A 22,144-nucleotide genomic window follows, 5' to 3' on the forward strand; every position below is an offset into this window, starting at 1 on the left:
TTCAGAAGAAAAATTACAGCACCGTGACAAAAAGCATCTAATGAAAGAAGAGATTTATTTGGGCTCATGGTTCCAGAGGGAGAGTCCATAGTGGTGGGGGGAGGTGTGGAAGCAGGTGCCTGGGACAAGCCAAGAGATCACATCTCCAGCCACAAACACAAAGCACAGAGAGCAAAACTGAAGCGGTGTGTGTGTGTGTATGTGTGTGTGTGTGTGTATGTGTGTGTGAGTGTGTATGTGTGTGAGTGTGTGTGAGTGTGTATGTGTGTGAGTGTGTGCATGTGTGAGTGTGTATGTGTGTGAATGTGTATGTGTGTGAGTGTGAGTGTGTGTGAGTATGTATGTGAGTATGTATGTGTGTGAGTGTGTGTATGTGTGTGAGTGTATGCACGTGTGAGTGTGTGTGAGTATGTGTGTGAGTGTGTGTGCATGTGTGAGTGTGCGAGTGTGTGTATGTGTGTGAGTGTGTATGTGTGTGAGTATGTGTGAGTGTGTGAGTGTGAGTGTATGTATTTGTGTGAGTGTGTATGTGTGTGAGTGTGTGTGTGTGCATGTGAATGTGTGAGTGTGTGTGTGAGTGCGTATGTGTGTGAGTGTGTTGTATGTGTGTGTGAGTATGTGTGAGTGTGTGCGAGTGTGTGTATGTGTGTATGTGTGAAGCTATAAATTCTTAAAGCCCGCCTCCAGTGACACACTTCCTCCAGCACAGCTCCTCCTCCTAGAGGGTCCATAACTTCCCAAACAGTGGCACCTACTGAGTGTCAAGTGTTCCGATCTAGGCGCCTATGGAGGACACTGCACATTCTATCCACCACACTGATCCCTTCTAAAATTATTTCCCCAAGTCCATTTTTTGCTTGTTTGCTTTTTCAGGACAGCATTTCTCCATGTAGTGCTGTCTGTCCTGGAACTCACTCTACGGACCAGGCTGGCCCCAGACTCACAGAGATCCATGGTCTCTGCCTCCAGAGCACTATGACTAAAAGGTGTGTGCCACCTCTGCCTGGCTTTTCCCCCCAAGTCTAAATGAAGATCAGGCTTCATCTAAGTAGACTTCTCTGAGGAAAGACTCCTCAGGCTGCTAGCAACTGAGCTGTTTCCCCTGCTTCTGGTACCGTCCGCCGAGCTCCAGCCTCATCTAGCCTAAATCCATTGAGTATCCCAACTGACTGAATGTTGCCTAGATGTTCGCTCTCCTAAGAGGGAATGTGTTTGTAAATGTTAACTTGCTAAAACATAAGCGGGCCTTTCCCTTGCATTGGGAATGTCACATCCTTTCTTCATTGAAAGGCCTCGCTTCCCCATCCTACACGCCATTTTCCATTTCTGGACTTAACTGCCATCGTCCCAGGCTCATCTTAGGAGCATCTACTGAGTCCTTGCTTTCCAGCTTCAGGTTAACCATGTCCTAGGGAGGCTTTCTTCACCTGTCGTTCTCTCTTACGGTCCTCACCCTCGGTTCCATGACATGACCGACCGCCAGTGTCCTTTGTTCACTGGATGTCGAGCACATCTTCCAGTCCATAAAAGCAAACACTGTGCACTTTCTGAATAAATGAAACCTGAGATTCTAGGCTTGTCCAATTTGTCGGTATTATTCAAATTTAAGTCACCACGGAAAAGTCCACCACACTTCCTTTGATCTAGTGAGCCGGTGGAAATGTGACTGACTAGAACGTTCTGAGATACGGATGAGATCTGAATTCAAACTGAGTTTAGCTCTACACTGTTTAGCTGTCCCGCTTCATGAAGAACGTGAAGAAAGTGTCTGCTGTGGAAAACATACACGTCGGTACAGACTCTTTGAGAGTGCTGGAGAGATGGAACACATTCACACATCAAGACCGCAAGAGACCACGTTCAAGATTCTTACGGCTAGAGAGAACTGAATGGTCGGAGGTTCTCAAGGAAGAAGGAGAATTGAAGGGACCTGGAAGGAATGAGGGTTACAAAGAAGGAAGGGCATCCAGCGTGGTCCAGGGTCAGCAACTGAACAAGGAAGAAAAGAAAAGAGAGCCGAAGTCGTTTCCGCCCTCATCTAGAGCAGAGCACTGGGAGGCACCCACATGTCTTATTCTGGGGTTTAACACTGCCACAGCTGAATAGTCGTGTTTTCTTATACCAATTAAAAAAATCAAGCATATAATCATTTTCTTAGCCAAAAAGGGAAAACGAACAGCCCCTGGGTAAAAGTGTAGGAAGGGAATGAGCTCCACCCAGCAGGGTCAAGACAGTCTGAAGATGGTCCCTAGAGAAGGGGCATCTGGAAGAACAGGCACCAGGGGATGTGGATTCATAAAACAGATGGCCTGGACCAACCAGGACAGAGCAGGGGCGGGGCCCTTTCCAGGGCAGCTGCAGCCTTCAAAAGACAGAACAATTTGATGAACAGTTTGCAGTTGGGAAAGGAACTGCGTTATGCTCAAGAAAACACAGCTGTCTCATTTCTGGTTCATGAACACCGTGGGAATGCAAAAGAAATGCGTTTGTCTCTGCATTCCAGTCGGCGTGCAGCGGTTCTGTGTGAGCACACCTTTTAAAGGGGCTGTTATTCTCACTGCGGTTCCTTGGTTTCACTGCATCTTTCCTCGGGGGCATGTTTGTCTCCACGACACTGCTTTGAGAGCATAGCTGTCAGCAGTCTCCGGCTCCATTTTAAGCTTGGGTAGGAGCGCATGTAATATTAGTAGGAACCGAGAAAAAAAAAAAAAAACACATGAAATGTCTGCTGCAGTATACCGGCCATCATTGGAATTCTGTTTTAAATTGACCTGTACTTTACCTACAAAACCCCTTTTTGAAGCAGTTCACCTAAAAGAGTAACAAAAGGAAGGCATCCGAGCTCACAGACAAGGGTCAGGAGAGGCTGAAGTAGAAGAAGGTGGGTAGAGATAATACACAGACAGATGGATCGATAGAGACACAGATACGAGGATAGGGTTGCACAGAGATGGACAGCTAGAAGTAATGGAAAGAGATGGAAAACAGGTTGACCGGGATAGGAAGAAGTATAGATGGATGGGCATTGACACATAGCACTGTAGACAATGGACGCATGGGGATCAGGCTTAAGATGAGCCAGATATGCGATGGGTGTATAGACAAGACTAGCCATTCTGCCATCATTCTGCCATGTACATGCTTTCTTAGCTAAGTATCTATAACCAAATTATAATACACAGGAACAAACATTGGTTTATTTGACACAGAAGAGGAGACATGGGCTTGTGTAGGAATTGCTTTGAAGCTGGAATTATTCCACATGCTAAAGCGAAAGACTCTTTCTAAATGAGGCAGAGCGCTAGAATATGAGGGAGTAATTATTCAAAACCTACATCACTGTGACCCATGACGACCCCTGGCATGGGAAAGGATCTGCAGTGGTTGAGTTACACAAAGAAATTTTCCTGAGATGTTAATACTCAATATCTAGACTTTTCGTTCTCTCCGGGGTCTTGATTCGACTTTTTCATTTTAATAACAACTTTCATGGAGCTCAGAGAGCGCCCCCAGATAGAAATGGTGAGGTGAATTGGACACATATAAAAGCTGATATTCCTGTCTGGCCCCTGGCTGGCCTTGGCTGAAGGAGCTCACACAGGGGAGCAGGCTCTACCAAACACAAGGAGCTGTTAATCGAAGGCACTGGGTAAGGCAGCTGGTTGTGCCGGCTAGTGATGTGACTGTGATCCCAGTGCTTAGGAAGCTGAGGGAGGAACGTCGCTGCAAGTTCAAGGCCAACCTCAGCTACGTAATGAAACTGTATCTCAAACACATACATACATACAATCACCTAAACACTTTTACAAAGAAAATGCTCAGTGAGTGAATATTCCAGAAAAGCCTAACGCCACTGGACAAGAATCATTTCCCTCTATGGTAATAAAGGACCCAATGTAGCAAGTTCAAATCAAACTTCTCACAGTCTCTCAGAGTGACTCAGGTACAGAGAGCATGTGCTGCTACAGCCCATCACAAGACATGAGGTGCCCAACACAGAATCACAGCCTCAGCAAGCTAGAGATTAACCATTCAGCCCAGGGAGCTCGAGGGTTCCCTGACGCATGTGTCAACAGCAGCAGGAAAAGTCCTCATGGAGGTGGATGGAAGGGAAGGCAGCAAATGACCGTGGTGACTGGGCCCAGGGCTGCTGGGGGAGGCCTAACAACACCCTCTGGCACATTTGTTTTGCACACTTTGACACAGCAGAAGTAATCCAGGTCAGGGCTCTCCATTGCCTATGAGTCCTTTAGGTCAACACAAACAAACATAAGGTTCCCTGGACCGGAGCCAGTGTAATGGAGATGAGCTCTCTCCTGACAGCTATTGGTCTTGAGTTCAACCAAAGTTGAAAGAGCAGAAGAAAAGCCAATGAATGGACCACATCCCTTTTGGAACTGCCAGAGCCAGGGCATCCGAGGACAGCAGATAACTGACGAGGATTCTGATCCTCCCACAGAGGGTCCCCAGGGCTTGCCATGGTGACAACCTCACTGATTTTGGAGACCTCTCCCAGCTTCTGGTAACACATTACTAAACTTCTGGGGCTTCAGCGGGGAACCCTGAACACATGCCATGGCCAGGGTTTATGACGGTGAAATCTGTTGTGCTTGAAACTCCACAGCTGCGGACAGATGTGTCGGTGTAGCCATCTAAGGTAAATGGCTGAGAGAGTGGTCCCTCATGGGGAAACACCAGAATGAAAGAGAGTACAACGTGACCCAGAACTGGGAACTGACCCGGAGCTGTCACTTGTCAGGAACAAGAGTAACAGAAAGCAACTCTCATTGGATGAACTTCTGCCATACCACGGTCTACTTCATCTCTACCATCAAAACACTGAAGAAAATACCACAGAACACATAATTTTAAGGGTAACTACAAATGTAATTCCGAGTATATATCCCATCCTTGTAATGTTTATGTCATTCTTGTTCACAAAACAAAAGGAACAGAGCAAGACACAGAGTCAGAGACGTTGGTCTGAGGTGAGGCGAACTTTCTCTTAGAAATGGGTGTATTAATAAGACTGGAACAATGGCTGTTTTCACTGGAAAGGAGATAACACCCCTGAACAAGAACCTCAGCTGACAGCCCCTGGGGGAAGGAGAATTAGCAACATCCCCACCCACCCCGGGATGAGCACACTTACTCGTCGTCCAATGAAGAGGGGTCAGCCTTGAAACCACATACACACCAACATCAAAAACAGACTCAGCAGGTTGCATGTATATATTTGAGCATTCAGATAGGAGCGTTTATGTATGGCACAATGGTTATCAAAGAAAACGAGGCTATCAGAATGGTGGGGAATGTGGGAGGGGGTGAAAAAGAGTCCCCGGGAGAAGCTGGAGGGAGGGAAGAGAGGGGAGGGATATAATATGATTTCAATTAAACAGACAGTTTCGAAAAAAGAAAATTAAAGCCAACCGTCATACTCCTAAAAAAATAGATAAAGGATGTAAAAGAATGTGAGCGAACTCAGTTGTGGGGCACACAGGCAAGGTTACACCAGGCTTCTCAGGGTTTGTTGATAGCACCAGATAAGCTCAAATGTTCCTTTCTGACCCCACAAAGCACAACCATGCAGGCTATGTTAGGCTGAAGACACAAACGTGCCACTTACTGATTCCTTGAAAGAGCTCCTCGATGTTAATGGCATTCTTCGCGCTTGTTTCAACCACGATGGCGCCTATGGATTCAGCATACTCCTTAGCGTCCTTCAGGGGCACCTCCCTGGAAAAGCGGTCAGACCCATCAAAGAGTGAATTTGTGTCTGTAAAATATAAATACTCAAGAGACCAAACAAGCAGCACTCACGGGAACGATACCTTTGCTTTCCTATAGGGTACCAATGTGATCACTCATCAAGGGTTGAAGACCCACGATGGGTGGCCCTTAGACACCGGTCTCTACCAGGCATGGTGGGCCATGCTTTAATCCCAGTAGGTGGGTGCCTTTGAGTTTAAGGCCAGACTGGTCTACATGGTGAGATTCAAGACAGCCAAGGGGCACAGAGAGAGACCCTGTCTCAAAAAGAAGGAAGAGGAGGAGGGACTGTTCTCCGGCAACCATGGAGGGTTGCCATGCACTCACGTGGAGGTGAGAACAACTTTTGGGAGTTTCCCTTCTGCAGTGTAAGCCATTATTTGTAGTGTGCTGGAGGCCAGAGAGTCCTGCCAGAATAAACAAAGGACCAAGCACTCCTGAGTCTGCCAGAATGTGTTTTACTGTGCTCAATAAAAAGTACATGGGCTGACAAGATGAGAACCTGGGGAAAGGTGATTGTCACCAAGCCCGAGTTCACTCCCCAGGACCTACACTGTGGAAGGGGAGAATTAATCCCTCTACACACATTATGTATGTGCGCGTACACACGCTCGCATGCACACACGCACGCGCACGCACACGCACACACACACACACACACACACGCACGCACAAATAAACTTCTGTGTACATTTGCAGTCACTGCACGGAGCTCACAACACAGAGCTCCCCCAGTTGGCAAGTGATACAGTGATAAGATTGCCTCTTACTAGGCTCTCCCGCTGACCTCACAGAGTGTGATAGTGTTGGACCCTTAGGGAGCTGCAGAATTGGGCTGGTTACCCAAGAAACCAAGTATGACGTTAGAGACAGATCTCCAGCCCCTCACACAACTCGGGCTGTGGATTCAAGCAGTCACTCAATAAGGAGGTCCACACAAACAACAACAAAGCCTCTTGGACAGGAGGCCTGGAGAACCTCGTGCTGGGGAGCGCACAGCCACTGCAGAGCGGTCCACTCAAAGAGCACCGAAGTTCCTCCCTGACGGTCAGACCACGACCTGTGCAACTCTTCCATTTGGCTGCTCTGAGTCTGCAACCTTCACAATTCTACATAAGTGCTTTCCCGTGTTCTTTCTAGCAAGCACCAGGAGGGAGGTCGTGAGAGCCCTGTAATTTGCAGTCTGCCGGGCAAAACTGTGGGTAATTCGGGGCTACTAGAGATCCACGGCTGGAGTCTAAACGAGGGCATAATGTGGTTCTGAGCCTCTCCGTGGGTGGACTTCTCACCCACTCTGGTCTCTGTCAGAACGGAAGAGAATTGCGAGGTACCAGCTGCTGTCAGAATGGCAAGGTGAGAACATACCTATTCATGTACAGTGGCGCACACATGGGGACTCCCCGGCTCTGTTTCAGGGATAACCATGCACGGGTTGAAAGGCTGTTGCCATTAGCCTTCTGCAAAAATGAGCCCAGTTTGGGCTCATTTGTTTAGTGTGTGTGTGTGTGTGTGTGTGTGTGTGTGTGTGTGTGTGTGTGTGTGTCTTTTGCCTGCATGCATGTCTGTGCACCTCACACATGTCTAATGCCCAAAGCACCAGAAGAGGCTATGGATCCCTGGAACTGAAATTATAGATGGCTGTGTGTGAGCTGCCATGTGAGTCCTGGGATAGGAACCTGGGTCCTTTAGAGGAGCAGCCAGTGCTCTTAACCACTGACCACTGAGCCATCCAGCCCTGACGTCCAGTGTTTTGGTCACGCCAGAAAATATTGGATGTCTGCTATATGTTGGGCATTGTGACAGGCATTGAAACAGTTAAATTGAAACTACCTAGACCTGGTCAAGATGGACACATGAGGCAGTCAGCTTTGATGGCAAAACTACCTTTAGGATTTCTAGTCCATGCTACACACAGAATCACCAAGAAGTTACAGCTGGAAAGTATTGCCAGGACACCCTCCTTCATCCAGGTTAACCATAGTCTGCCCATCCCAGAACCCCCCCTTCATCCAGGTTAACCATAGTCTGCCCATCCCAGAAACCCCCCCCCCTTCATCCAGGTTAACCATAGTCTGCCCATCCCAGAAACCCCCCCTTCATCCAGGTTAACCATAGTCTGCCCATCCCAAAAACCCCCCCTTCATCCAGGTTAACCATAGTCTGCCCATCCCAGAACCCCCCCCTTCATCCAGGTTAACTATAGTCTGCCCATCCCAGAACCCCAGAACCCCCCCCCTTCATCCAGGTTAACCATAGTCTGCCCATCCCTTCAATGTCAGCATTCCGGGGGTGGGGTGGGGGGGCGCCGCGCTTCTGGTGAGACGAAGTTCACATCTTTCTAAACAAGGCAGCCCAGCCCTCGCGGCTGGCTGGAGGAGGAGAGACAGGGCTGTGGAGGCGGTGGGTGCCGTGCGGCACAGAACGGTGACCTCTGACAGTCCATTGCCCTCTTCATTGGTAACTGCCTAGCTATCAGACCTGAATCCCAGGACGGGCTCCCTTGTTACCTGTCATCAGAGTACACCAGGAGCTTGTCCTCATCCACTGCCAAGCACAGTGAGCCCCTGAGCTGGAGAGGACTCGGGGCTACCCTCCACTCAGCTCTCACTTCCTCCCCATGGCGGGATCCAGCCCATTTCAGTCGCCAAACGTCCCAGCTTGAGTCTTTCTTGTCCCTGAGAGACCAGACCTGGAGAAGAGGGTACACTCTCTCACAGTAGCTGCTATCGGAGTGTCTTCTCACTGGAGTGCTTTAGATAGGAGCCTGAAATGCTAGTGACTCCTATTTTCCCCTGTTAAGTTTTTGAGACAGGCTGCGGACGTGTAGCCCAGGCTAGCCCGGAAGTGATTGTGTCTGCCAGATGAGTCTGGCTTTTAATTAGCATCACTCTTTCTGCATGATGCCTTAATGGGACATTATCTGTGTGTGTCGTCATGCCTGGGGAGAGGATTTAAGAACAAAACAAAGCCAGAAAGTTTGAATTTGAGTGGAAGGGTCCAAGTCTCAGCTAAGGCAGTCCCAGTCTCAAACAAACAACAAAAGACCCAAAACAAATAAACAAAAATGCCCAGGAAACAACATCATCAGAGATGATATTTTAAAGGAAAATGAAATAGCTTTGCATTTTATGAAATTCTCGGGTGACTTTGGCTACAGTGGGGCAAAGGCCAGACAGAACCATGGTTTTGTTGCAGCACAGACAACCCTTGCTGTGGCTGATACCCCAGAGGTGGTCTGTAAATAACTCGTAACGCTACATGGCAAATGCCCTCAGCTGCCATCCACAGAAAGAGGAGGAATTCAGGAGGGGCCGAGTGGACCTAACAGGCTGTGTGAGTGCTGAGGCTAAGTGGGCCGGGAAGAGGCTTCTGGGGTGAAGGTAACACCAAAGGAAGGCTCCTAGTAGGCCCAGCTTATCAGCCTGGGTCTTATCAAGCTCTGGACGGCAGCCAGTTTTGTGTCCCCTGGACTCAGGCAGAAAGCCCTGAGTTGATCCCTTGTACTGGAAGACTTCTCAGCGGGGGAGATCAGGAACACGGAGTTCCTACCACTCTAGAATTTCAACATGCCCTTGCGTGCGGCCCAGTGGGGGGGAGGGTCTTTGTTTTGTTGTGCAAGGGTGTTGCCGGGTAACATAGCAGCTGACTCACTGTAATTTCAGGACTGTTCAAGTAGCCATGGGCCTCTGCTCCTAACACCAGGGACCCCAGAAGCCCCACCTGTGAGGAGGGGCCAGGTCAGTGGGTCTCAGGAGCATAATGTACCACCCTCCTGAGGGGTCTGTGGGAGATTCAGTTCCCAGGACCCTTCCCCCACTCAGGCCTCTCTACCTCCATGAAGGGCAGCCCAGAACTGCTTGCTTGCTGGCAGCCTAGCTCAAGTAGCCATGAGAGCAGGTGAACAGGCCCAGGCATCCGTCCATCAAGCATTGCTCAGGGAGCAAGGGGAACCGCCCACCTCTTCCCTACCTCTTCAGTCCGGCGCCCATTCATCCACCAGACTTTACAGTGTCGGATGTAGTACCCCCCCCCCAATCCACAAAATGCTCCAACAGTTAGATCTGTGTCTCAGCAGCAATGATAACACAGTGCCAAATTCTACAATATTTCCAGAGGATAGAATTCAAACTCCGGGAAGGCTCCTAGTCCTGACCACTATTCCACAGACAAGTAGGGGGCACACCAGGGTGTTAGCCATCCACTAAGAACATTCATTTCGGTAAATGGCAGCGACAATAAAACGGTCACATTTTGTGTGGCTTCCTTGAATTTAGGAAACCTTACATTAATTCTGAGCAAGTTTTTATCCATGGGATTCAGTGACTTCTATGCCAGAGGCCCAAATAGAACGTTCTGTCTGCCTGTTGTTTCTAGATGAGTTTTGGGGACCACCCTCCAAAGTGGCTCTTACGTGGGTAACTGGCCTGATACTTTAGTGCGTTCACAGGTTAACTTCAAGCAGACCCGACATCAAGGGGAAAAAACTAGACATTATTTTCATTTCTTTTGTGCCCTGCAATGGTGTTGTGAAGTTTTATCTGTTGAGGCTTGCTTGCTTCTTGCGTGAATTCATTCCTAAGATTTAAATTTTCAAAACTTGAAAGATTACAACATATAAACAAAAAGGCGATGCGAGGTGTTTTAACCGGGTGTCGCCATCACAATGAAGAGTACCGTTCCTACTCTTGTTCTCCCAGTGGTTATTATTTGTGTGCAGGCACAAGAATAGCTTGCCTATTCTAATAGTTATGGAGAAATAACCTTGGTTTCCCTAATCCTTCTAATAGTAAAACAAAACAAAGCAAAACAAAACAAAAAAGCCTGAGAATGGACAGCACAATATTTGTCCATCCCACGGATGGCCGTGATGAAGAGTTCGCTAACAGACAGTGTCAGAGTGTGGGCAGGCAGGAGAGCCTTGGCGTGAGAAAGGGTCCACAGAGATGGAGCGAACCAGCTGTGTCTTCTGCAGAGAAGCGGCCCTTTGCTCAGAGGAGTAAACACATAAGTTACTAAACAAAGCATCTTCTCTTCAAGGGTGACCCCAACTAACAATCTGAGCAATCAATCGTGGAGAGGCTACCTTAAATGCACTTCCTGGACAATGAGATTGATGACTACCTTACATGCCATCCTAGAACCTTCATCCAGTAGCTGATGGAAGCAGAAGCAGACACCCACAGCTAAACACTGAACTCCTGGGATCCAGTTGCAGAGAGGGAGGAGCGATGAGCAAAGGGGACAAGACCAGGCTACAGAAACTCACAGAGACAGCTGACCTGAGCAAGGGGGAGCTCATGCATCCCAGTCTGATAATTGGGAAACCAGCATAGGACTGACTCAGACCCCCCGAATGTGGGGGTTAGTTAGGAGGACTGGGCAGTCTATGGGGCTTTTGGTAGTGGATCAGTATTTATCCCTAGTGTATGAATGAACTTTGGGAACCCATTCCACATGGAGGGATACTCTCTCATCCTAGACACATGTGGCAGGCCTAGGCCCTGCGGCAAATGATGTGACAGACTTTGAAGACCCCCCAAGGAAGGCCTTCGAGCAAAAAGGGGATGGGATGGGGGTTGGTAGGGAGGACAGGGGAGGATGGGAGGGTTCAGGAACTGGGACTGACATGTAAAACAAGCTTGTTTCACATTTAAATTTTAAAAAATTATTTAAAAAAAAAGCATCTTCATGGTAACAACAAGGGCGTGGAAAGAGAAGCCAGGACTCCCTCCAGACAGCTACCAGTGCCCACCACTGAGCATTCTGAACTCATTAGACACCAAGAGTCCAATGTCTCCTGGCTGACCCCAGAATTCATCACAGAAGCATGCTTCCCTGCAACTCATGTGTGTGAAAGCCGGGGAGTACTCCTGGACGGCAGTGGGCTCTAAAGCAGCTGGCTGACTGTGTTTTGGACTATTTACAACATAACACTATGAAACCAACAGTGTGGATGAAAGCTGTGATAAAGTAGCCACTGCTCGGACTCCATTCTGTGATAGGAAGAAACGAAACGAAAAAAACAGCAGACACCAACTTCTCCTCAAACCAATCTAGTACTTTCTAGCATGTGCATTAGGTTTCTCAAACTTCATATTAGCAAGAACTGAGCATTTTACATCGTGCTACACTCTCAGAATTTAGCCCTTAGCATCTCATTTAAACACCATGTGCTATATTTTTGTTTTCTCATCCAGTAAGAGAGGAGCAAGGCTGTAGCCATAGACAATTCATCTCCAGCCACGTTGAGGTCAGGGTCCCCCAGCCCTGGTAGAGGTGAGAGCTCTCTGCTAACTTATCTGCCTTGCTTCCCTGATCTTCAGCTTGAACCCCAATATCTGTCTCTGAGCTTTTAGTATTCGTGCTACAAATTGTCTTGATGTCAAGCTTAAAAAGCCAACCAGGGACCCACAGATGGCTCAGCAGGTCAAGCTGCCTGCCACCAAGCTGAACACCTCCCTGGGGTCCACACGGTGGGAGGAGAAAATAGGTTCCCCTCCAGTTCTATTTACAAACATGTGTAGGCATGTCCATTCACATACACACATGATAAATAAATGTAAAATAAAAAGAAAGGCCAGGCTGTCCCCAGTAGCTCAGCGACAGTGATCAGGAGACGGCTGTTAAATGCCTGTGGGGCTATTTTCATCAAAACCATCCCACGCTTAGTGTATTGCAGCCAAGAGCAACAGGAATCATTCACAACATTCCCTCAACTCAAGCAGAGGAAGGCCTGGGGGGAAGGGGAGAGTTGCCCAGGCTGCATTTGCCATGAAATGGATTCTCATGCTTCCCCATCCCCTCAAGCATCACCAAGACAGATAGTCAGGGTCCTTCATACTGTCGCTGGCGTTTATGTTCTGCAAACACCAAAAACATCTGTGTAATGCAGAGGCAAAGCCATTTTAACAATGCTCTAAGCAGCAAAATACTCGGCACTTTGGACACTCAGATCGACTTACATGAGGTAGGAACTAAAACCAAATCAACTTCTTTTGAGGAAGGAAGGATAATTGCTACCCTCAGAGCAAATGTCGAATTGGGCAATGACCTGCTACAGGGATCCGAGTAAGCCCTTCCGGTTACAGCGCTTGACATGGGTACCCTGGGAAGAGCTTCTGTTCCCATGAGATCTGGCCCTGCTTAATGAAGTCCACAGGAATCGCTATTCACCTGTGGCCAAATCCCTGGTGTCAAATTCAAGCAGGCAGCATCAGGTTCCTGGGCACAGACCTAAGTGGGTTGTTATCCCATGGAGACTATTAGAATTTGGAATAGAAGGAAGACCGTGGAGAAAACACGGGTTCCCAGATGGGACTTGGTCATTCTTTTTCCTCTAAAGACCACTCCCCAGCCGGGCGTTGGTGGTGCACACCTTTAATCCCAGAACTCGGGAGGCAGAGGCAGATCTCTGTGAGTTCAAGATCAGTCTGGTCCAAAAGAGCAAGTTCCAGGACAGGCTCCAAAACTACACAGGGAAACCCTGTCTCAAAACAAAAACAAAACAAAGAGCAAAAGCAAAAACAAATAAATAATAAAACAAAGACCCTTCCTCAAACGAATTCCAGCTGGTCCCAAAGAGTGTGGAGAACCCCAGGGAGGACTGTGAGATTGTCAGAACCAATGCTCCCTCTTAGTGCCCTGGATACCATTCCCTATCCTGGATCTGGTTTGTCATTTCGCTTCTTAGGATATGTGATGTGACACGAAGGTCAGAGGCACAGGCTCTGGGACAGGTGACAGGCAGGTATAAAGCCATGCCATATATGTGTGTGCCAGCTCAGGGCCTGGGACGGGCTCCTTATCTGGGTTTTTTCATCTGGTCACACAGAGCCTCTTGGATATGTAGGACTATATAGATGAGCATGCCTGCTGATAGTCATGTCTAGTGAGCTGCACAGGAAGGGTAGGCTGGAGGTGAAGACAACGAGTCTGCTTTCAAGGCTTGGGAAGAGAGCTCAGTGGCGATAGTCCTTGTGCCCGTATGAGCACTTGGGTTCAAAACCCATTGCTGATAAGAAAGCACAGTGGGGTTGCACCTGAAACCCCAACTCCAGAGCATGGATGTGAAGAGGCAGGCAGGTAACTAGGGTTTGCTAGCCAGCCAACATGGCCAAAATGATGAGTTCTGGGTTCAGTAGAGAGCAATATGGACAGGAAGAAGGAAATATCTGCATGCATACCACACATGCATAAACACACACACACACACACACACACACACATCAATAATTTGTTTTTAAGCGACCGACCAGATGAACAGTAGACAGTGCCCACACGCACACACACACACACACACACACACACACACACCATCAAGAATTTGTCATAGAGAGTTTGGAGAGATAGTTCAGTAGTAACTTAACTGTTCTTGCAAAAATATCTGGGTTCTGTTCCCAGAACCCACACAATGACTCACAATCATTAACTTCAGTTTCAGGGGGTCCTATGCCCTCTTATGACCTCCATGGGCACAATACACACATGCAGTGCACATACTTACACACAGGTAAAACACCCACACACATAAAATAAATCTAAAATGAAAAAAAAAAAAAAAAGAACTTTGAGGAAATTTTAGTTCTTGAGAAAAGTTGCATTATACACCCTGAAATCCCCTGAGCAGAGAAAGAAAAACAAAGTAACTATAGTCTAAGAAAATCTTTAAGAACAAAAGGTATGGCTTCTGCTCAATAATACAACAGTTCTGAAACATTCTTTCCACAGATCTCCAAGGCTAGAAGCCCGAGGTTCTAAATCGGGGTCAGAGGCACCAACAGTTCTTTGTCTTTTAATGTATTTCCTAGCTCTGACGAGAGACCGCACAGCGCTGAACACACCTGACATTCAAACTGTGGGGTCTAATACCGTCTGCTTCTAAAGAAATATACATATGCGACGAGCCTGCTTGTCTTACCTCGATAGCAGTAAGGTACAAGAACACAAGAGCCAACAGAGAAGGGCTCCTTGATGGCTGAAACTGGAAGAGTTTGAGCAAAACAAGCAAACAAAACCCACAAACACTGCTTTCTAACAGCGTATAAAAGAAACCTAGTCCACCAGACCATTACACATCCGTATCCATACTGTTACAACTTCTCTCGGGCCAAAAAATACGGGTTAAATATTACAGGGCACGTCACTTCCCAAGACTAAAGCTGTATGAATTAGGTCAGGTGGCGCTGGCGTAAGACCGGACAAGTGTGCTGCAGAACGGATTATGGACCTAGAAACAGATCTACACGTGGTATCAGCCTGAAACAGGCGTGCCTGTCGGTGGGGGAAAGAAGGGGACCGCACCACCAATAATGGTGTGACAACCAGCTAGCTCCAAGAGGGAAAAGCACACAGTATAAATAAGTAAGCAACAGCATGCGGTAAAAAGACGTAATTCATGCCTGTAAGTCTGTGAAGAGCAGTTGACACAGAGGGCCAATCACCAAGCTTGGGGCTGCGGGAAGATTTCTAATAAGAAACCTTTAAGAACAAAGGACAACGGGAAAACATTGACAAATCGTCTCCCAGAAACTGTAAGGAAGGGATGATAAGGTGCAGTGGGAAGACGGAACCTAGGCTTGAAGGAAACTCGAAGATGTTTTAAACACACACTGAAAACAAAGGAACAGCATTAACTGCATGTATTTTTTAAAAAATCATAATACATAAGATTCAAATAAAAAAAAAAGATTCAACTCAACCACCCAGTTGAAATGTTAATGATTCAAAGAGAAATTTCATACAAGAGCAGATTTTAATGGCCAGCAGATACATGCAAAGTTGCCCACTCCACTACCGGTAACACAGGAAATGCGAGCTGAGGTTACTATCAGATTCCCTGACATAGCTTGAACCCTCATAAGACTAGGTCAGGATGAGAGGACAAGTATCCTCACACGCTGCTGTGGTCCACCCTGGGAAACACTAGCATTACCTCGTGCACACACGCACACACACGCACACGCGTGCACACACAGGCACGCACACACTAAACTGCTTCAGCCTAGAAGCATGCCTAAGCATGGCACTGTGGGATATGGATGAGGCTACCCAGCCAATGTCCAGAATAACCCATATGCCCATCAGTAGTAGGATGGGTAGACACGTAAAACAGACCCACATGAAGACACCAGACGACAGCCGCGTTCATTGGGTGACTCTCACAGGCTGGTTCTAAACAGGAGACGCGTCATCATACAATAAGACATTAATCACTCCATTCACAAACACTCAAACATGGATGCTGAGAGAGCAGAAAAACAAGGCATGCTTCTAGGGTTCAGGACGGCAGGAGCTTCTGTGTGGAGGGAAGCCATGAGAGCTGGGGAGGAGGGCCGTCTGACATGGTGACATTAGGCATGGCAACACAACGGGTCTCTCCCCTTGTTCTCTCCAGTGCCATTCTTTAAACACCCACCAGTGTTTCACAGATTCTCCTTTAAGAACACTCTACAGTTGAAGAAAGATCCCAGATACGTTCTCTGGGCTCCTGGGAGCTCTCGTCTCGGTAAAAGCATCACGGAGGCTGGACATTTGGGTACAGAACATACTCTGCGACAGCACAAGCTACCATGGCTCCTCACCTTGCACAAACAGTGCTGTAGCTGTTCAGGCTTGGCACATTCCTGGGCTTTGTGGTTTTGTTGTTGATGATGTTTGGCTTTGTGTTTTTGACATTTAGAATATATTGGATATTTGATATCTAGGATTTCAAGTTCCTTTACTTTGTTTGCTTATTTTAAAGATACTTCTGTACATACTCTGTGATCCATTCAAGACCAGGGTAGCTGTTAGGGTTGTATGAAAGAAATCAAGCACTTTAGCTTTTAGTGAAATATTTTTTCTTTTCTTTCCTTTTTTTTTTTTTTTTTTTTTTTCTATTTTACATGTCGATCCCAGTTCCCTCTCCCTCCCTCTTTTTTACCCTCTCTCCCCCCTCACATGCACCCTGACCACCCTCCCCTCCCATCCCCTCACCCTAATTCCACATGTAGGGCAATGCCATCCAAGTGGGGTCATGTAAATCTGTCAAGTCATTTGAAGTAGGGACTAGGACTTCTCTCCTGTCTCTAGGTTAAGGCAGTAGTATCTCTCCATGGGGTTTGTGTCTGCAAGGTCCTTTTGTGCACCAGGGATACATCCTGGCTCCACTGTCTGAGGTCCCTTAGACTGCTCAGTCCTTCTGGCTGAGACCCACGTTCAGGGGGGTCTGAGTCAGTCCCATGCTGGATTCCCAGCTATCAGTCTGGGGGCCGTTAGCTCCTCCTTGTTCGGGTCAGCTGTCTCTGTGTGTTTCTGCAACCTGGTCTTGTCCTCTCCCTCTGCATCTGGATTCTAGTTTGTCTCAGTGTTTAGCTGTGGGTGTCTGCTTCTGTTTCCAACAGGTACTAGATGAGGGCTCCATGATGGTGGATAAGTTAGTTGTTGATCTCACTATCCGGGAAGGGCATTTATGGTAGCCTTTCCACGGTTGTTCAAATTGTTAGTTGGCGGCAGTCTTGTAGGTCTCTAGACCTTTCTTTAGGTTCAGTTTTCTCTTCTGCCATCGCCATGGTGTCTCTTCACAGCGACAGAAACCCTGAGACACTTAGTGTACCGCAAAGAGAGCCTAGGACAGGTTGCTAGCAAGAACCACCTGGGCCAGGGATATTTTTAATCTAGAAACGTCAGCTTTATTAACAGTGTAAAATGACCGAGCTTTGGGGGATTTGCAGCCTAGTTGGCATGGCCCATGGGACATTCTGGGGCCCAGGGGTCCTCTCTCAGTCACCTCACGGTTGGCAAACTGGTTTTATATCTTGAGCTGGCCGGGTCTACCACAACAGTGATAATAAGAAGCCTGAGGCCAGTGCTGGCCAGGAGAGGGCCCCATCCTGGCTGCCAGGCAAGGGTGCTGTGGGCCTGAAGAGGAGTTAGGAGCCATGCTGGCTAGTGTGGCACTTTGAATGCATTTGGCCCCCATAACCTCATGGGGAGGGGCACGATTTGGGGTGTGGCCTTGTTGGAGGCTGGATGACGGGTTCCTTTAATCGAGACCTTGAGGCTTTAACCTGGGCCACGCCTTCTGTTGGAAGTGTGTCACTGTGGAGGAGGGCTTTGGGCTCTTTCTCACAAGCTTCTCTCAGTTGACTTCCTGTTGCCTCCAAGTCAAGATGTAAGGACTCTGGGCTCTAGCACCATGGCTGCCTGCTCCCCACCATGATGACAGTGGACCGAACCTCAGCCACCCTCAATTAAATGTTTTCTTTATAAGAGTTGCTGTGGTCACGGGTCTCTTCATGGCGATGAAAACCCTAGGACAGCCGGCCTCAAAGGCTTGGCCACTCAGCACACCGTCCAGACCCCTTCTGTCTTTCCCACCCTCCACACATGGTGCCATTCTCAAATGGATGTCCCTCACCACCTGTCTCCCATCACCAAAGCCCAGCTCACCCCCACCTCTAGCTCTGCTGGGAACCTCCTGCTCCCAGGATTTCCTCTTACCCAGGTCGTCCTTTCTTACCCCGCCTCTGACAGGAGTCGCCCAGGAGAGCCCTACTCGGGTACACATCGTCCCTGCCTGTGGATGTCCCCTATCCCAAGTTCCTGTCTGCACTGGACTATATCCTTGTACCACTGTGAGGGGAAGGGTCAGGCAGGGGTCAGTGCTCCCGGACAGCTCTCTGAGACACACATCTTGTCCTTTCTCGTAGTTCCCACAGTTCTTTGCTGCACACAAAACCTGTTTGCTAATCGGATGACTGAGGACTGAGCAAACCGAATTCTTTCTTCCTACCTCTAGGTCCTATTTTTACTCAACTCCCAGATGACTCTTCTTGGTGAGCAACCTCCTCACCAAGAACAGATTCCTGACTCATGGCAGCAGCTCCTGCAATTTCTCTCGCTGACCCTCTCTCGGTGCCCCTCACAAGCCCAGCCTGCCACCTGGAGCCAGGGGTGCCTAGAACGAGCCCAGGCCGGGTGCTACATGCTGTGCCCACATGTCAGCCTCTCGTGCGTCTTGATCGTTTCCTCTCCACATTTATGCTGTTATGCCCCCAGTACCACATGTCCAGGGACAGTTAAGGTCCTTATTTTCTTTCAATATTGGCACATCCTTTAAATGTCCCCAATTTTGCAGTCCTCTGCCACGAGCAGATGCTCAGGTCGGGGGAAGGAAGCAGCCAGGCTGCTGGGATCTGGGCCAGAGCTCTTATCCAAGGTCAGCACTGGCGGTCAGGGCGGCAGAAAGGAAGAAAAGTGATGGTGAAGAGAGGTCCCAGGGGCATCGTCGCCCCACAGCCACTCAGACCGGCCGCCTGAGGCTGAGGCGCTGCCTCTCCTCAAGCGTCTTCCTTATCCGCTTCTCCATCATCGCAGCAGAGGGAGAGTTCTCTGAACTATTCTTTGGCAGTTTCATACAGGTATAGAATACATCCTGATCACACGCATTGCTCCACCCTGTCTTGTCTCCCCACACCCCCAACAACCACCCCGCCCTCTTACCCAGTCTCTACCCTACTTTAACATCGTTTTGCTTTGTGACTCCCTGGGCTTAAACAGGCTCAGTTATATGGGAATGCGTGTGAGGATAGCCAAGGGGTCAGACCTTGAGCAAACTCACCAGAAGACAATACTTCTCCACTAGCAGCCCCCCCCCCCCGCCACTGCCATTACCTCCTCCCCCATGAGTCCCTCCTCGATCCACGACAGAATACAGAATGTTTACTGGCTCAGTTTACCACCATGAGTGCTACCTGTTAGCATTCAGGCATCTGTACTGGCCTGCCCTTGGGGTCCTCACAGGATCCGCCCTCAGCTGCAGCCACTAAGAACATCACCTGTGTACTCTCTATGCTCCCTGCAGGGCAGGCCTTCAAGACCGCATGAGCAACCCTAACTCAGACATCCAGAACCGGAGAGGACAAGTAGAAAACTCAATACCACAAAACACGACAAACACACACAAAAAAACCATTCACCATGTTGTATGAAGTTACTCTCTGGCTGTGTTTGTAAGGCATACGCATTTAGATTTAGGCTCCAAACCTAAGGCAGCCCTTTATGTATACGAAAATAATTGTGAAATCTGAACTCCAAGTGCCCTGGCCCTGGGCACCCTGGGTGTGGAGCGGGCCTCCCTGCTCTCCGTGTCTGTCCTCTGGGCCTCACTCAGGCTCTGCCCCATTCGTTCCCGGAACACTCTCAAAACGTGCTGTGTCCAGCTCTTCTCAAGAGCTAACCAGATTCCTCCACCAGCGTCTGTTCAGTGAGGTCATTAGGTCATTGATACATACATACATACATCGAGAAAGACAGAGACAGAGGGACAGAGATACACACAGAGAAACTCTCCTTGTGTAACCCCCAAGGAAACATCCAGAAAATTTTCTGGAAATTGCAGAGGAGCAAAGCAACTTTGGGATTAGGATAAAATGAGGTCAGGCTTGGAATAAGGTCTGGGACCTGGAGACTTGGCTCAGTCCCTAGAAGTATCACGGTAGTAGGCAGAATCTGGAGCAGCCAGATTGGCTGACCAACTGCTTGAGTCTCCTACCACAGAGCGCTCCCCACGGGCCTGTGCCCGCCGGGTTCACAGGCCCTGTCACTTGCCAGACTATTTCTGTCTCAGGGAGACACATGCACTCTGGACAGAGACCAATACGCAGGGTTCCCCTGTCTTCTTTTGGAGTTGTTTTTCTTGGTAGTGGTGGAGCACACATGCCTGTGTGTGTTCGAGTGCACGTGTGAGTGAGTGTGTGTTCATGTGTACCTGACACTCAAACTCTGAGCCCAAAGACGCAATTCCTACCACTCTGTGTCAGCTTTCAGTAGCATTATCTTGTATTTATTCTGTACCCTGTGTGTGTTGGGATGGTCAAATTAGTCACTTAGTACACTGTCAAAGCGTCAGTCAGAGCTCTCGTCAGGTCTTGCTGGGTTTGCAAATGATGCGTGCATAATAAGCAAGTGCATATCGTCACCAGTACTCTACTCTTTCCTCCATCTAAATCAAAATTTTATTTACTGGATTTTTTTATTGACACAATTATAAATTGACATACAGTTATAAGAAATAACATCCTAAGGGAGTTAGAGATGGCTCAGTCAGTAAAGAATTTCCTGCGTGGGCATCAAGGCCTGAGTTTGGGTTCCTACACCTATATTTAAGGGAAAAAAAAATGGGTGCAGCAGAGTGTACCTCTAAGAAGGTCTGAGTCCAGGCAAACTGGTGAGAGATTGTTGGGGAACATTATTTTCAGGTGTGTGTCTTTTGTTGACGCTGCGTTTGTTTAACTCTGTGAAGCTGGGATTCATTGCCTGCCTAAAACTCCTGGCGGTCCTAATAAAGAGCTGAACGGCCAATATGGAGGCAGGAGCAAGGACGGGCAGGCAGGCAGGCAGGCAGGGAGCATAAATAGGAGAGGGGGACATCAGGGGCCAGCCACCCAGCCATCTAGCTACACAGCAATTCATGGAGTGAGAGTAAGATCTACAGAAGCAAGAGGAAGATAAAATAGAAGAGGGAAAAGGTGGGCGGATAATTTAAGGAAAGCTGGCAAGAAACAAGACAAGCTCATAACTAACAACAAGCTCCGTGTGCTGGGCCCCTCAACAACAAGAGCTCTTATGTCAAAAATTACACTAGGGACACACTAAAGAAGATGCTGTTGTCTGGCCCCCACACACGCCATCACCGCCATCGCCACCTTACGAAGGCAGCCAGTCATAGTGGAAATCTGTATTCCTAGCAGTCGGGAGACTGAGGCAGGAGGATTACAAGTCCAATGCCATCCTGAGCTGCTTAGTGAAATTCTGTTAGGGGTGAGAGGGTGGGCAGCAAGATGGCTGGGCAGGTAATGGGTAAAAGCGATTGCCCCAAACCGGATGATCTGAGCTCCAACTCCAGGTGGAAATTAAAAAGCAACTCCCTCATATTGCCCTCCGACCTCCCTGAGCAGCTTACTGTTGCCTCCCAGCACACACACAGTAAATAAAGTGAAGGAGAAAATAAGGAGAAAAATAAGCAAAAGTCCAGCGCGGCGAGGCACACCTATAGTCTCAGCATTCAGGAGACAGAGGCAGGGAGATGAGCCCAAAGCCACGCTCATCTACATAGTTTAAACCCATCCTAGGCTACCAAGATCTTGTCTCAAAAAAAAAAAAAAAAAAAAAAAAAAAAAAGCCCCAAGATAATTTGGTCACATTTTGCAAACTATCCCATAATATTGCAAACTAGATGATGTACCACTGACATGTTCTTAGTTGGATTTCCCAGGTCTGTTTGCAGCCTCCTGTTTGTATATGTATCCATTTCCTCCAAATTGAAACATTTCGCCTTGAAAGGAGGCTCTTCTAAGACTGAAGAAAAAGTAACTGACTAGATGCACCAGGCTTG

General features: G+C 48.2%; 1 protein-coding gene across 1 annotated transcript in view; it reads right to left on the minus strand.

The window, feature by feature from the left end:
- The window catches only part of Rab31 (RAB31, member RAS oncogene family), a 94,626-nt gene that overhangs the window by 10,564 nt on the left and 61,918 nt on the right, over positions 1-22,144 (minus strand). Inside the window, exon 6 of the mRNA XM_051190886.1 lies at positions 5,627-5,736. Coding sequence (XP_051046843.1) covers positions 5,627-5,736 — 110 coding nt within the window. The remainder of the gene's footprint in view (positions 1-5,626; positions 5,737-22,144) is intronic.

This window comes from Phodopus roborovskii, unplaced genomic scaffold (assembly GCF_943737965.1).
Source record: "Phodopus roborovskii unplaced genomic scaffold, PHOROB, whole genome shotgun sequence".
In the NCBI taxonomy this organism is placed as follows: domain Eukaryota; kingdom Metazoa; phylum Chordata; class Mammalia; order Rodentia; family Cricetidae; genus Phodopus; species Phodopus roborovskii.